The following is a 15499-nucleotide window of genomic DNA, read 5'->3' as shown; positions in this document are numbered from 1 at the left end:
ATGGACGGAAAATCCCTGATACAAAAGGTAGAGGGCTGACGTCCTGCAGCAGTGAACAAATCTGGAGAAGAGTATCAGGCTGTCAACTTGACCTTGTTCCTCCTGCTGCCACCTACTACCTACCCTCACATACTACACACATACTCAGGAGAAGGGAGGATAGTAAATTATTTCTACTGTTGAAAAGGCTGTAGAGCCATTTAACTCAAAGCATTGAACAGAACTGGGTATTTACTTAGTTTTAAATTCTTTTTTTATAATTCTTGCTTTTAAAAATTCTTTCTCTCTCTCTCTCTTTTTAAATTTTTTGGTGACTATTTAGTATGCTTCTCTTTTCTCAAATGCCAGCTAAACAGATCTTAAAGTATAAACTGAGTTAAAAAAAAAAAACCCCAAACACTGTTTTTACCTCCTGTAATGGCCCATCAGGGACTGCAGTCTGTACCACATCATGTCTTAGTTTTCTCAAATGAAGAAGCTTCTCTCTGTAATCATTCACAGTTGCTGGCACAAGTTCTGCCTGGCGTAATATAGCAAAGACAGACTGACGCTCTGAGAGCTCGTCATCCTGAACAACCAGAGGAAACCAGGAGGCAGGTCAGTATTTTGATTTTCCAAAAAGAACATTAAATATGAACAGAAGTCTAAAAAAGAAAAACTGGCATATGTTAATGTTTTAAATTAAATAAGCAACACATTTTTTGAGTAAATGATTCATTCTTCCTCACATCATTTACTTTTTGGTAGATAATTTAGGTTTAGTGTCTAGCAGAGACATGACAAGTAAAAAACAGGAAAGTAATTCTCAAAATCACTCAAGTTGACTGGCAATATTTTTTGAAATACAGAAAATGTACATATACTTTCACTGTACAATTCTACTTCTAAGTACAAGTAATTTCTACTTCTGGAAGTAATCATTTGCATTATTGAAATGTTTCCCTGAACAAAGGTATCTGTGTAAGGATGTTCACGGCAGTATTATTAGAAATGCTGCAAAACTACCAACAACCCACCTAAGCGTCCATCAAGAGGGAACTGGTTAAATACGATATTTTAAACTGTGGGGCACTATTCAAACTTCAAAAGAAATGAGGTAGGGCTAGAGGTACGGATATGGAAAAACTTGCATGACACCATTTGTTTAAGTTATGTGTGTATATACAAAAAGTCTGAAAGAATAGTCACCAACTAATTATGGATTTTCAGTGGTGGCCTTGCTGAGGGGATGGGAATAAGAATGGCAAAAAGTTTTTTTCAAACTTCGTGATAGATATTTACACGGTATTTGAATTTTTTGCAAAATTATCATTTTGGAAAACAATATGTCAAGTTACATTCTTTAAAAGTTACCCAAAATGAACAGTTAAAATACCTCCATTAATTCTGGAAGCCGAACCTCAAAGTGGTTTAGGATCCTTATTGTCAAAAGCCGAATCTAGAGAAATTAAAAGGCATGTTTCAAACTCCAACTCTTTAAACATAAGAAACTGATTAAGAGTCAGTGAGACCTAAGTTTCATGGAATTATGAAAGATAGACCACTTGTCAGAGTAATACGTGTTTATTCTATTCCTTATTTCATATTCAACACCAACCAACACCTTATTCAAATGGTACTTGGAACAATTAATGACCAGACTAGACTGAGAAGATAAGGTTGCTCATAAAACGGTGCTGCTTCTTTGAACTATAACACTATAGGCATCTCTGTAAATAAGCGCAAAGAATCTGATTAAGCTTACAATTCCACTGAAATTAATGGCTTTTATTCCTAAATAACATGTTCAGGTATTTCTATACACCTGAAGGAGCAGCAGAATCACCTACAGAGCTTTGAAAAATCATGCAGATACGTCACTTCCACCCTATGCCTGCAGAATCAGAATTTGGGGGTGTTGGGACCCAGAATTTATATTTTTAGTAAGCGCCCCAATTAATCCTGCTGCAATCGGTTTGTAGGTCAGTGTTTAGGAATCACTGCTTTAAACAGAAACCACCCCAAAGCAGCATTTTCTGATTAAGGAGCTCTGACAACCACTGGCAATACACGCATAAAACAAAAGATGAGAGGCAGAGAACACACCACAAAACCGTACTACCTTGGATATGCCAGTTGAAATGTTTGCTCGTAACTTGGGAAATAATTCCATTAGAGCTTCCTCTGAAAGTGGCCCCCTGCAGCCACATAAGGATAATCTCTGATAATAGAGATCAGCCAACCGCAACACAGACGGCTCCAAAGGAAACGCTCTGCAACGAGATATTTATTAGATCCAAACTGTACCATACACCACAGAGAACTTAGGCTATACCAGAAACCACAGAAAATTATCACTGATGAAAGGAATGTAAGAGGGAACAGGTGAAAGTTTTACGTGGACATGTAGCATCACTTGAGACATGAAGAATCTGAGGTCCACCAACAGTGAGCCACACGCTCGAGTACAGACACACAGCCAGAGGCAGAGGCAGGATGATAATATGGTGTTTTGACTGAAGTCAAATGCTGTCTTTTCAATCCACATACTCATAAGTGACAGTGACATAAGGGGGGATATATACTATTCACTGAGTGTTTTCTATGTGCCGGGTACTGAGCTATGAGGGAAGCAGTACAGAGCAGGGGGCCAGCACATCAGCTCTGGGGTAGGGCAGCCCAGGCTTGAAGCCAGCCCATCATCATCATCACCCACGTAACCCTGGACAAGCCACTTAACCACTATGTGCTATGCTCCAACAAATACTTACTGAGTATCTACCATGTACCAGTGACTTTTCTAGATACTATAGCAGGAAACCAAGGAAAAAGTCCCTATCCTCCTGGAGCTTATATTCTAATAGGGGAAGGTCACCTCAGGAAAAGGAGGCTGGACTGAGAGACTGGTGCGTGGGGGAGAGGGCAAGGGGGTGAAGAGGAGTGCTGTCTGATATGGGGGTGATCACGGAAGGCACAGACTGAAGGAAGTCAAGAAGAGAGCCAAAAGGCACCTGGAAGAAAAGCATTCCCGGCAGAGGGAGCAGCGACGCCAAGTCCCAGACAGGTGTGCTTGCCTATGTGAGGAGAATCGAGGAGACCAGTGCAGCTGGAACAGAGTGAACAAGGAGGAGTGGCTGGGGACGAGGTCAGAAGCCAGGGCCTAGATTACACAGAGCCCCGAGGAACATGATGAGGACTGCGGGTTTTATCCCGAGTAGGCTGGGTACCACGAGAGGAGGGTTTCTCAGCAGTGGCTCTGCTCACGCGGGCCAGGTGACTCTTTGTTGTGAGGCCGTCCAGTGCACAGCAGGGCGCTCCTTACCCACCACACCCCAGTAGCAGTCCCCAGCTGTGATGACCAAAAACGTCTCCAGAATGGCCCGTGGTTGAAAATCACTATTTCCGAGGGTTGTTGGCAAAAGAGTGACATGTTCTCTTTCACGGAAAAGAATCATCCTTGTTGTTGGGTACAAAACAGACAGCAGCAGGGCAAGGATGGAGGCAAGGAAACTCGTTAGGAGGCTACTGCAGTCATCCAGGTGAGAGATGGAGGTTGAGACCAGACTGGCAGCGGGTGCTGAGCAGCTGGGGTTCTGGATTTATTTAAGAATTCGAGTTCCCCCTTCTACAATGTTAACAGTATCTATACCTCAGGGAATTGTTGTGAGGATTACAATAATAATGTAATAATAATACGGAAAGTACTCAGAAGAGTGACCGGCACATAATAAAAATTCAATAAATGCAATTTGTGTATTGTTAACGCATAGTCTAATTCAATCTCCATGAGGGAAGTACTGCTACTCCCTTTTGAGAGAGAATAAAGTTGAGATTAACTAACTTACTCAAGGCTATCTAGCTAGTAAGTGATGAAGACAAGGTTCAAATCCAGGTTGTCTTGGCTGTGAAACCTCTGGCGTAACCAGTAGCTAGCGCAGCACCCAGCACTGAGGCCTGCATCTACAACTTTCACGAATGAAAACTTGCACTGCCACCCTCCAAGCCGATTCGCTCCTATTAGAGGTTTCTGGGCCTCCTAGGTTAAAAGCACCTGCCCGGGAGGCCAGCTGGCCTTCCACAAGGGACAGACAAATCCCACTCTGTCATGCGTGCTTTTCTGTTTTAAAACCTCCACAGATGCCTTAAATTGTTCCCACCAAAGCATACAGTGTGAGAAGTTTAAATAGAACGACTTAAAAAAAAAAAGGGGGCTTCCCTGGTGGCGCAGTGGTTGAGAGTCCGCCTGCCGATGCAGGGGACATGGGTTTGTGCCCCGGTCCAGGAGGATCCCACATGCCGCGGAGCGGCTAGGCCCGTGAGCCATGGCCACTGAGCCTGCGCGTCTGGAGCCTGTGCTCCGCAACGGGAGAGGCCACAACAGTGAGAGGCCTGCGTACCGCAAAAAAAAATAAATAAAGGGAACACATACGGAATATGGTAAGTAGGAAGACAACAAAGAAAAACTCCTCCTTAAAAAAATTTAAAGCAATTCAATTAACAACAGAGAGACAGTAGCCTTGCCCAGATTGGGGAATGTACAGAGCTTCTGGATTACTGCACTAAGTCTCCTAACTGGTCTCCTTTATCCTCCTTCAGTCTCTTCTCGATATAGCAGCTTAAGTGATCCTACTTTGGCCTACGCCACTCTCCTGCCAAAAACACCTCCTGTGGCTTCCCCTTTCACTCACAGTAAAAGCGAAGGCCCTACAACGGCCAAAGGTCAAACACTGCCTGCCACCACGCCCCCCATATCCTCCTCTCCTACTACCCTCTCCTCGCTCTACTCAGCTACAATAGTTCCTTGCTGCTCAAGCAAGGCACCCACACAGAGCCTCGGCACTCATACCTTCCCTGGGTTTGGGACAGAGCGCCCCAGGTCCCAGATATCCCATCCCCAGGGCTTACTTCCTTGCTGCTTCTGGGTTTCTGCTCAAGTATCTCCTCGGTGAGGCCTTCCCTAGTTAAAACTCCTATTTGTCCCCAGCCTCCAGACTCTCCCTGTCCCGACTTTACTACTGTCTAACATGCCATGTATTTTACTTGTTTATTTTGTTTAGTATATCTTCTTGCTTCTAGCTCCCTGAAGGCAGGGAGTTGTGTGTTTCATTTACTGTGTCTCCCAGGGCCAAGAACAGGGCCTGGTACATGAGAAAAGCAATGAATACTTATTGAATGAAGTAAATGAGCAAATGTGTTGTTAAAAGCATGTAAATAAAACGGACTAGACTCCAGAAACAGAAGCAAACTACTCTACAAGACTTTTAAAACGCCTGACCTTTAGAAAGGGTGCCACGCCGAGCAATGAATGGCTCTCAGTAACGCCCTGTGCTATGATCCAAATCAAAATAAACTTAAACAAACCCAAAACTGGATTGTTTTCGTATGTAGTAAAAGGACCACAGGAAAGTTTTCTGAAGGGCTAAGTGTGTCAAGCCGAGAAACACTGTGAAAGCAGAAACGTGTATGTTGGAGCCATGGTGCCATGTCATGTGACCAGCATTATACACCCACTTCACTCTGCAACACTCGTTTACATACACAGTGAAATACCCTTTCACAAAGATGAATCTGTATTTAAAGACTGTATCCAAAAATGTTCTTATTTTAACTGGAGGATTTAAATCAATAATAAATTTCCTACGGGAATACAACTCAGGTAAAAAATAGATCCAAGATTTTGCCAACACAGAAGCCTTTATATTTCATTCCTTATTAAGCTGAATGTAAGATATGTTTACTCACAATACTAAATTCTTCACACGTTCCACAGAAACCAGATGAAGAAGTTCAGAAGATTCTTCCAAACTTAGCAGAGTATTTACAGCTTGACAAAGAACAAATAAGTTTCCTTAAGGCAGAAACACAGGAGAAAACACATTATTTCTTTGACACAATAACTATAGACATCTCATTTTACCTACCACTTGGTATTTATACAGAGTTCCTAAAGTGAATCTAAAGGATTATCTGTCAAATGTCAGAATATAACAGAAAGGAACTGAAAAGAGGTTCCAAGTCTTATATTTTAACTTTCTTAAGAGAAAAATATATTCAGAAATGGAGAATAAAAATGTATGTTCCCTTCAACTGAGATGAGGAGAAAATTCAATGGTTCTACCAACTGGTATTATCAAAATCAGAACTTTTGAGAATAGACTTAGACTTTTCAAAAGCTACGAAATTATCTTTGTGTAAAACTCATGTTGATTTTATGACTCCAATTTATAAGAAATCACATATCCAATGGCTACTACGTATAACGGACTCAATTTATATTAATTAGATAATCATTTACTCCTAGACCAGAGGTTGGCAAACTATGGCCCACAAACTTGCGGGTAGTCTGTTTTTATATGGCCGGCAAACTAAGAATGCTTTTCACATTTTTAAAGGGTTGTTTAAAACAACAAACAAACAAACAGAATATGCCACAAAGACTGAAGACTGAATGTGGCCCACAAAAGCTAAAATATTTACTGTATTGTCCTTTACACAAATATTTTGCCAACACCTGCTCTAGTTAGAAAAGGGCTATCCAGCAGAACTTCCTTTCTGCAGTGGTAGAAAGGCCCTATACTTACTTCTGCCAAATGTCCTCACAATCCAATACGGTAGCCATTCGCCACATGTGGCTACTGAGCACTGGAAATGGGGCAGGTCTACTTTATTCTCTAACATGTCTGCTTGGTATCTAACACAGAACCTAGCAATTAATATTTAAATGAATGACTACTATACACGTGTTAGGAAAAAAAATACCATGCTAGAATAAAACAAAATACCTACTATTATTTGCTTATTTTTGTAGCAAAATTTTTTTATTAATCTTATTTTGATCAAAATACCTACTTTTAAATTGCTGTTCTCAGCTAGTTGGGGGAGTTGGACAAGTATACAACAGGAAATGGTGTTTGGGGCAGGGCAGTCTACGTCTGCCTGGATGAGTCATAAAGACCTTTCTCGAGGTACTGTGTTTGAGCTGAGTTTTTTTTTTTTTTTAATTTTATTTATTTTTGGCTGCACTGGGTCTTTGTTGCTGCGCGCGGGCTTTCTCTAGTTGCAGCGAGCGAGGGCTACTCTCTGTTGCAGTGCACAGGCTTCTCATTGTGGTGGCTATTGCGGAGCATGGGCTCTAGGCACACAGGCTTCAGTAGTTGTGGCTCGTGGGCTCTAGAGCACAGGCTCAGTAGTTGTGGCGCACGGGCTTAGTTGCTCCGCGGCGTGTGGATCTTCCTGGACCAGGGCATTGGCAGGCGGATTCTTAACCACTGCACCACCAGGGAAGCCCTGAGCTGAGCTTTGAAAGCTAAGTACGAGTTCACCAAATGATGAAAGACCTAGAAAGGACTCCAGGCAGAAGGGACACATGTGCAATGGTAGCCAGAGGGACATACAAGAAAGTGTCTTGCTCTAGCTAAGCAAATGCCTGGAGCACAAGTGCATACCAGGGCTAGACTGGGCGTGGAAGACAGGAACAAGACAAGCTGGGACTTGAAGCCGAGTCTGATTTCTTTGACCATGGCAGCCTTCCACTACTACACCTTTGGACTCAGCAAATGTTCAAGCTGCCCTGACTTTGCCACCACATTATGAGGTACAAGGGTAACGCCTCCATCTCAGCCTCTCTTTTCCCTATTTACATACAGGGGGTTCTGCCAGAACACAACACAACGGCAGTACTATTCTCTGGTATCCATGTGTTTACAGTTACTCTGGGTGTGCCAGAAAAGACAGACAAGAGAACAAATGGTGACTGTAACTGACCTTTTCCAAAGCTCCCTCTGTCAACAGTCATGAAGAGTGACTCTATGAAGCAGGTGACTAGGGGTATCACCTTCTCTTTCTCCAGGGGTCTGTCCAAGAAGTGGGGAGAAAAAGGGAAATGCTCAAACTAGCATTCAATGGCTTTTTCATGAAATGGCAAAAAATGGCTAATAAATGTTTTCATCAGCTTGCTAAAACACCTTTCACAATTAAACACAGTTGATTTTCTCACCTAATATGAGGTAACACGACAAGGGCCGCCCAAGAGCATGAAAGGTAAGTACTCTCTTTATTTGGGGGTAACTGAATTATAGATAAAAGATGATCTAATACTGAGATCTGTTCCTTTCCTCCCTTGGATCTGGTCTTCTTCTGCCTTATACTGGATCTGAAGGAAGAAAAGATAAACAAATATTTAAAATGAGAGAGGATATAATCGCTCTAGCCCTCTGAAGTTTGAAATAAAATTGGTTCCTTCCCATGCATGGAGCATTAGTGGGAAGGAAGGAACTGGTGGTGACAGTTGAATACAAATAACTAAACAAAAGTGACTCATTTACTGATTTTTTCAGTGACAGATTTTTTCAACCCCATTGGTTCTATTTTCTTCTATTTTCTATTTTAACTTGCTTCATAACTTAAAGCAACTCTCTTCCAGTTTTAGGTATTATTTCTGAATTTTGTGCTGATGGACATGTGTTTAAGAACTGGAGAGGTAATTATTGGCATGAACTGACTTCCTCCATCCCCCCTCTCCTTTCTGATATGAATTTTACTGCTTCACAAATGTGTAGAATGATGTTGCAAAGGAATCACAGTGAATTTGACAAATGTCACTAAAATGATTATGACTTAGAAGTAACTTTCGGACTTCCCTGGGGGTCCAGTTGTTAAGACTCCACTCTTCCACTGTAGGGAGCGCGGGTTCGATCCCTGGTTGGGGAACTAAGATCCCGCATGCCATGCGGCCAAAAAAAAAGCAAGAAGTAACTTTCTCTGAGGTTTTAATCTGATAAGTGGTTACCCAACATTATTTTCTAATATGACATTCAGTTTTAGGTATCTGTTACTTTGGCGGTATTCTTGTTTGCCTCTATTTTTGCCAATGAACTATACCTCAGTCCTACTTAAAAGACAGAAATCCAGTGGAAAGAAAAGTCACAGAAACAATAAGTAAATTGATCTGTTTTTATAATTAATCCTCCATGTCCAGTTTGGTTAACTTATTACAGAATAGAAGTAGAATATCAGGTTTTCATTCCTATACCTGTTAATCATTAAAGTTAACCAAAAAAGTTGCATTCTCTTTCGTTTCATACTTATCAGGATACTGAATGCTTGGAAATTATGAGAGATAACTAAGTGAATTTTACTGGTAATTTCTGAAAGTCACTGTACCTTGATATACAGTCTTTCTAGTATTAACCATGACTCAATAATCGGAAAAAATCTTACAAATAAAATATTGAGATGCTTTAAAAAGATGAGTCATTAGTTGCCATGTCATTCCCCTGCTTCGTCACACCTGCCAATGAGCTCCTCCAATAAAATCCATACTCACCTCACCCTGTAAGGCCTTGGGTGATACGACCCTCTCCTCCTTCACTCACTTCCTCCCTCCTCCTTACTCAATGCTCTTTACCCACATAGGCTTTCCTTTTGTTCCTCAAACACACTGGGCTTATTCCCATCCCAGAGCCTTTGCAGGAACGCTTCCCTCTGCCTGGAAAGCCTTTCACCCACCCTTTCTTTGCCAGGTTGGATCCTTCCACCATTACAATCGGACCAAAGGTCCCCTTTCTAGACAGGAGTAGTGCTGCCTCTCTATCTACTCTGTCTCAAAGCCCTGTTTTATTTTTCTTTTTATCACAATCTAAAATTAACTTGTTTGTTTATCTGCCTCACATGCCTGTCCCCCCAAGACTGTCATCTCCCCCAAAGAAGAAATCTTTTTCTTTATTATATCCCAGTGCCTAGAACAGTGTCTGATACAATAAATATCTGTCAAATGACAGAATAAATTTATCTTCCCAAGAGTCTTTTCACATCTATGATCTCCTTTTATTCTCACAATAAATCTGTGAGATGAGTGGATGGAGTGTGATCAGGAATATTCAGAAAAAGGTGACCATTCACGTATTATGCTACAGGGTGATGGAAGTTTTCTTAGACAAAGAAATACAGAACCTGTGGCACTCATCTTAAGTTAATATGCTTACATTTATTAGGAGTGATAAGGGAATTGGTTTCCTGATCTATAATTTCTAGAGGCACACCCACTCAACTATTTGAAAAATAGTAAGCAGAATCCTCTCAAATATTTACATAAACTTTGTTTCGACTTCCAGAGAGTACGTACTGTTTTTAATGAAATTGAGAAAGTAATCCACAGACCTTTTAACAATTCAAACAATGCAAAGGTTTATAATCTAAAAGCTAATAGTCACTTCTTTCTTCTCTTTACCATCTTCTTGTCATAAACAAAGATAACAGTTTTGTGTCTCTTTAGGGGGTTGTCAATTCTCCCCAAATTGACCTATAGACTTAATGCAATTCAAAACAAATCCCAGCAAGGTGGGTTTTTTTTGTAGATATAGACAAGTTTCTTCTAAAATTTATACAAAAGGGCAAAGGACCAGGAATAGATGAAACCATCTTGAAAAAGAAGAATACAGTGAAAGGATTTTTTATAAGATTTCCAGATTTATTTTACGCTATAGTAACAAGATTGTGGCATTAGAGGAGGACAGACACATAGATCAATGAAACAGAATAGAGAGCTAGAAACAGTCCCATACATTTATGCCCAGCTGATTTTTGACACAAAAGCAAAAGCAGCTCAATGAGGAAGAACAGCCTTTTCAACAAATTTGCCACAGCAGTGGACATTCAGAGGCAAAAAAGGAAACTTGACCCAAACTTCACACCTTATATAAAAATTAACTCAAAATGGATCATGGACTTAAATGTAAAACATAAAATGATAAAACTTAAAAAAAATAGGAGAAAATACTTGGGACCTATAGTTAGGCAAATAGTTCTTAGACTTGATATCAAAAGCATTATCCATAAGAGGAAAAGTTGATACATTGGACCTCATCAAAATTTAAAACTCTGATCAGTGAAAAATCTTGTTAAGCAAAGGAAGACAAGCTACAGACTGGGAGAAAATATTTGCACCATCACGAAGCAGACAAAAGGACTTGTATTAGAATATACAAAGCACTCTCAAAACTCAACAGCAAAGAACAATCAAATTAGAAAATGGGCCAAGGAAATGAACAGGTATTTCAGTAAAGATGATATGCAGATGGAAAATAAGCACATGAAAAGATGTTCAACATCCTTAGCCATTAGGAAAATGCAAATTAAAACCACAGTGAGATAGATATCACTATATCCTATCAGACCGGCAAAAACAAAAAACTGAAAATAACAAACACTGGTGAGGATGCAGAGAAACTGGATCACTCATGCTGCTGCTGGGAACGTAAAAGGGCACAGTCACTCTGGAAAACCATCTGGCAGTTTCTTATAAAACTGAACATGAAAAATAAAACGAAGCAACAAACAAAACTACAACAACAACAAAAAACTCCAAAACAAAAACAAAAACCCCAAAACTGAACATGCCCTTACCCTATAACCCAATAAGTCCACTTTGGGGCATTTATCTCAGAGAAATGGAAAGCTGTGTACATGAATGTTTATAACAGCTTTATTCATAATAGCCAAAAACTAGGAATGATCTAGCTATTCCTTTCAACAAGTGTATGTTTAAACAGACTGCTACATCCATTACCATGGAATACTACTCGGGAATAGCACACAAAGACGCTCAACATAAAAAGGAATGGATAACTGATGCACACAACAACTTAGATGGGTCTCAAGGGAACTGTGTTGAGTGAAAAAGCCAATCTCAAAAGCTGTACTGCATAATTTATATAATATTCTTGAAATGACAAAATTGTAAAAATGGAGAATAAGATTAGTGGTTGCCAGGAGTTAGGGATGGAGTGGGGAGTGGCAGGGTGAGTGTGGCTATTAAAAAGTAGCACAAGAGATCCTTGCAGTGATGGTACAGCTCTGTATCTTGACTTTGGTGGTAGTTGTGAATAGACATGAGATAAAATTGCACAGAACTATATATCCATATACATGCAAACACAGAGATGAGTGATGTAAAACTGGTAAATCTGAATAAGGTTGGTGGATTGTACCAATGTCAATTATCTGGTTGTGATATTGCACTAAGCTTTTGTATTGGGTTGGCCAAAAAGTTCATTCAGGTTTTTCCGTAATCATGCGGAAAAACCCGAACGAACTTTTTGGCCAAGCCAAATAAGATGTTGCCACTGGGGGAAACTAAGTGAAACATATATGGAAACTCTCTGTCCTATTTCTTATAACCACACATGAATATACAATTGTTTTAAAATAAAAGGTTAAGAAAATTAATAGTGACTTCTTTCTTTCACTTACCACGCTCTTGAAGTTAAATAACCTGTTTCTGTATCCTTTCACACGTGTTCCTATGCTTATATATACTTTTGGTTTTAACTTTGCAAAATGGGATCATGTACTCTTCTACAACTTGGTTTATTTATTTTTTTAAATTTATTTATCTATCTATCTTTGGCTGCATTGGGTCTTTGTTGCCGTGTACAGGCTTTCTCTAGCTGCGGCAAGCAGGGGCTACTCTTCGTTGCGGTGCGCAGGCTTCTCTTGGTGCAGAGCACGGGCTCTAGGCATGCGGGCTTCAGTAGTTGTGGCATGTGGGCTCAGTAGATGTGGCTTGCGAGCTCTAGAGAGCAGGCTCAGTAGTTGTGGTGCACGGGCTTAGTTGTTCCACGGCATGTGGGATCTTCCCGGACCAGGGCTCGAACCTGTGTCCCCTGCATTGGCAGGCGGATTCTTAACCACTGTGCCACCAGGGAAGTCCTACAACTTGCTTTTTTCACATAACAATGTATCACGGACATCTTTCCAGTTAATACATGTAGATCTTCAGTTTTTACAGTATTCTGAATGCATTATTTTTAAATGGGTAATCCTACCAAGAATACACAGAATAAAGACTTAGAACTTACCCCACTGTCTGTTCTGAGAAAAGCAGAGGGTACTTCTCAATCGCCATGGAGCCAGTGGTGGGAGGTGCTGCTTTGTTCAGAATGAGTTTGGCCAAAATGGCCAGAGCTTCATCTTTGACTGCAGCGTCATCAGTCAGGAAGCAATTCTCAATATACAAGAGAAAGCTGGGTAGAAAAAGCTAAAAATAAGAAAGAAAATCACACTTATTAACAACAGATATAAATTTCAGAACACCTAATGAAGAGAAGATTCCAACACTTCCACAGAAAAAAAGAGATCATAAATAAAGGCTCAGGAATCGTAATGACATCAGACCTCTGCAAAGGAACGGTGGAGGCCAGAAGACAATGGAGCAATGCCTGAAAAACTGAGGGAAAACGACAGCATCTAGAATGCTGTACCCAGCGTACTGGTGATGTAGTTTGAGGAGAGAATAAAGACACTTACAGATGCACTAAATCTCAAAATTTTACTTCCATTCACCCTTTCTCAGGAACCTCTGGAGAATGTGTTTCATCAAAATAAGAGGGGAAACTACAATAAGAGAAAGACACGGGACCCAGGAAACAGGAGAGAGGCAAGTCCTAGTATGACATCTCTGCAGTGGGCAGAGAAAGCAACATGTTCAGACTTGAAAGGCTCTAGGAGGAACGTCTCCTAAAAAGAAAAGAGAAAAGCAAAGAGCTGCCAAAATTCTGCCCGTTTGCTGCGTGAAAGGCATTCTGTGATGCTGCTGGCAGACCCACCAGCAATTTCAAGTTACTAAAGAATGAGGCAATTGGTAACTTCAGGAAAAACGAAAGGATATACAAAAACGGAAATGTAATTATAAAATACTCCTTGATTATAGGGATTAAGTGTTTGATGAATACGAATTCAACCAAAATTTATAATGTAACTCTGTTGAGCAGATGAGAAGCGTAAAAGAACTAGAAATCCACCTACCCAGGAGGAAGCCTACAGATGAGGACTAAAACTAATGAGTCAAGGAAAAGCAGTATGTTCAGATGATTTAAAAATATAAAGTAAATACTAGGAAAAAATAGCTAAAAATCATTAGATGTGCTTGTTCCTGGTGAGGAAGATGGGAGTGGGAGTGAAATGAGTGCCTTTTAGCCCTGTGCAACCTTTTAAACAACATACATAGAGTACTCTGATAAAAATAAGTTTTTTAAAAAAAGACCATAGGGAACAGGGGAGACAGAAAAGAGGCAGCTGCTAAGAAAACCTGAGAGAAATAAAGAGCCCTCACTGGGCAGGAAGCAACAGGGCTAGGACATGTATAAAGAAGTATTTTTCTGAGACAAATGAAAATATATATTATTACAGACTAAAGGGAAAAATGAGAGAAGAGATACAGAGATTTCCATGAAGTGTACTGCAGAATCACCAGTTGGAAGGAGTGGCAAATGTTTGATGAAGGTGAGGGGCAAGGATAAAATAAACTCAGGATTTGATGAGAAAGATTTCTACCTCATTCTATCAGGTAGCAATTCATTCTGTAGCAATGAAATAAATTCATAACCCTCCTCCTATGCAAACTGTTTCAGAAGCTATTTTCTATGCTTCAAATTCACAGTTTAAGTTCCTTAAGCCATTTTTTTTCAAATTTATCACATTGTTCTATAACTTCCTAAAAGATTATTAGAAAAACAAATTGGTTACCTAGTATCATTTAAAATGCTTAGCATGTGGAATAAAGTTTCACATACGACCTAGAACTGGAATATAATTGCTTTAAAAAAAATACATGAACTAAAACATCAAATACTTATTCTATTCCTTTCAAAAAACAAAATCACAGGATTTTTAAATTGATTATTTTATCGTGACAGATTTAAAACAAAACAAATCCAAGACTTAATATCTCACTCACCTGCTCAAACTGCTTCATAGCAAACATGACTTCCGAAAAACCCAAAATTAAGCATCTTTCAAATCTGCTCTCAAAAATCTGTGGACCACAGGCAAAGAATAGTAATGTAAATACAAAGAGAGTACTTTCCCATTCCTGAAAATAAAAACATCCGAAACCTTCAAGATCCTCTAACTTGCAGGCAGGAAGTGTGGGATGCTTGATACAAGTTAAAATAGTCATGAGAGGCAAAAAGAACTGGATTGTTGAATTTGCCACTGTGCAGATGGACACACCAGGTGTGAGACACAGGCACTGGGCCTTCCTCCTCGGGAAAGAAGCTACTAGAGTAAAGGTATGGTGGGCACACTTCAACCAGTATTCTAAGTGCTCGGCCTTCTCCAAAGGGACTTACAAATGCGAAGGGCTGTTTCTAGTGATTACCCAGGGCTTTGCCTAAGAGCTGCTCCATTCTTTCCCAGCTACAGAGAATTACAAAAGGGCAAGTAGCACGACTTTACACCTTCCTCTAAACTTTATACTGTTGCACTACATGAAGCTAGGAAGAACCTAACTGATCTATTTTCAATTCCACTTCCCTCCAATTCATCTTCTAAACTCACTAAAATGCCAATCTCATTAAATCATTTCCCTGCTTAACATTTTTCCAGGGCCCTCCACTACTTGGAGGATAAAATCCAACCTAACTTTTCAAAGGCAAGCAAAGCCTTGCTGATATACATCACACTTCATGTGTCCATGTGCCCAGCAACATAGATTTTTGAACACATTTTTGCCATTCTCTCT

At 40.2% G+C, this 15499-nt stretch overlaps 1 protein-coding gene across 2 annotated transcripts in view; it reads right to left on the bottom strand.

Annotated features, from left to right (window-relative positions):
• The window catches only part of UTP20 (UTP20 small subunit processome component), a 94677-nt gene that overhangs the window by 68342 nt on the left and 10836 nt on the right, over positions 1-15499 (bottom strand). For both annotated transcript variants that reach the window (XM_067697688.1, XM_067697686.1), the window contains exons 11-18: positions 14714-14791; positions 12837-13015; positions 7976-8131; positions 7744-7832; positions 5722-5827; positions 2102-2252; positions 1376-1438; positions 410-568 (exon numbers count right to left, since the gene is read on the bottom strand). In XM_067697688.1, the coding sequence (XP_067553789.1) occupies positions 410-568; positions 1376-1438; positions 2102-2252; positions 5722-5827; positions 7744-7832; positions 7976-8131; positions 12837-13015; positions 14714-14791 (981 nt within the window). The remainder of the gene's footprint in view (positions 1-409; positions 569-1375; positions 1439-2101; positions 2253-5721; positions 5828-7743; positions 7833-7975; positions 8132-12836; positions 13016-14713; positions 14792-15499) is intronic.

This window comes from Pseudorca crassidens, chromosome 11 (genome assembly GCF_039906515.1).
Source record: "Pseudorca crassidens isolate mPseCra1 chromosome 11, mPseCra1.hap1, whole genome shotgun sequence".
Lineage (NCBI taxonomy): Eukaryota > Metazoa > Chordata > Mammalia > Artiodactyla > Delphinidae > Pseudorca > Pseudorca crassidens.
The sequence above is the reverse complement of the archived record's forward strand: the minus strand, read 5'-3'. Positions and strand labels throughout refer to the sequence as shown.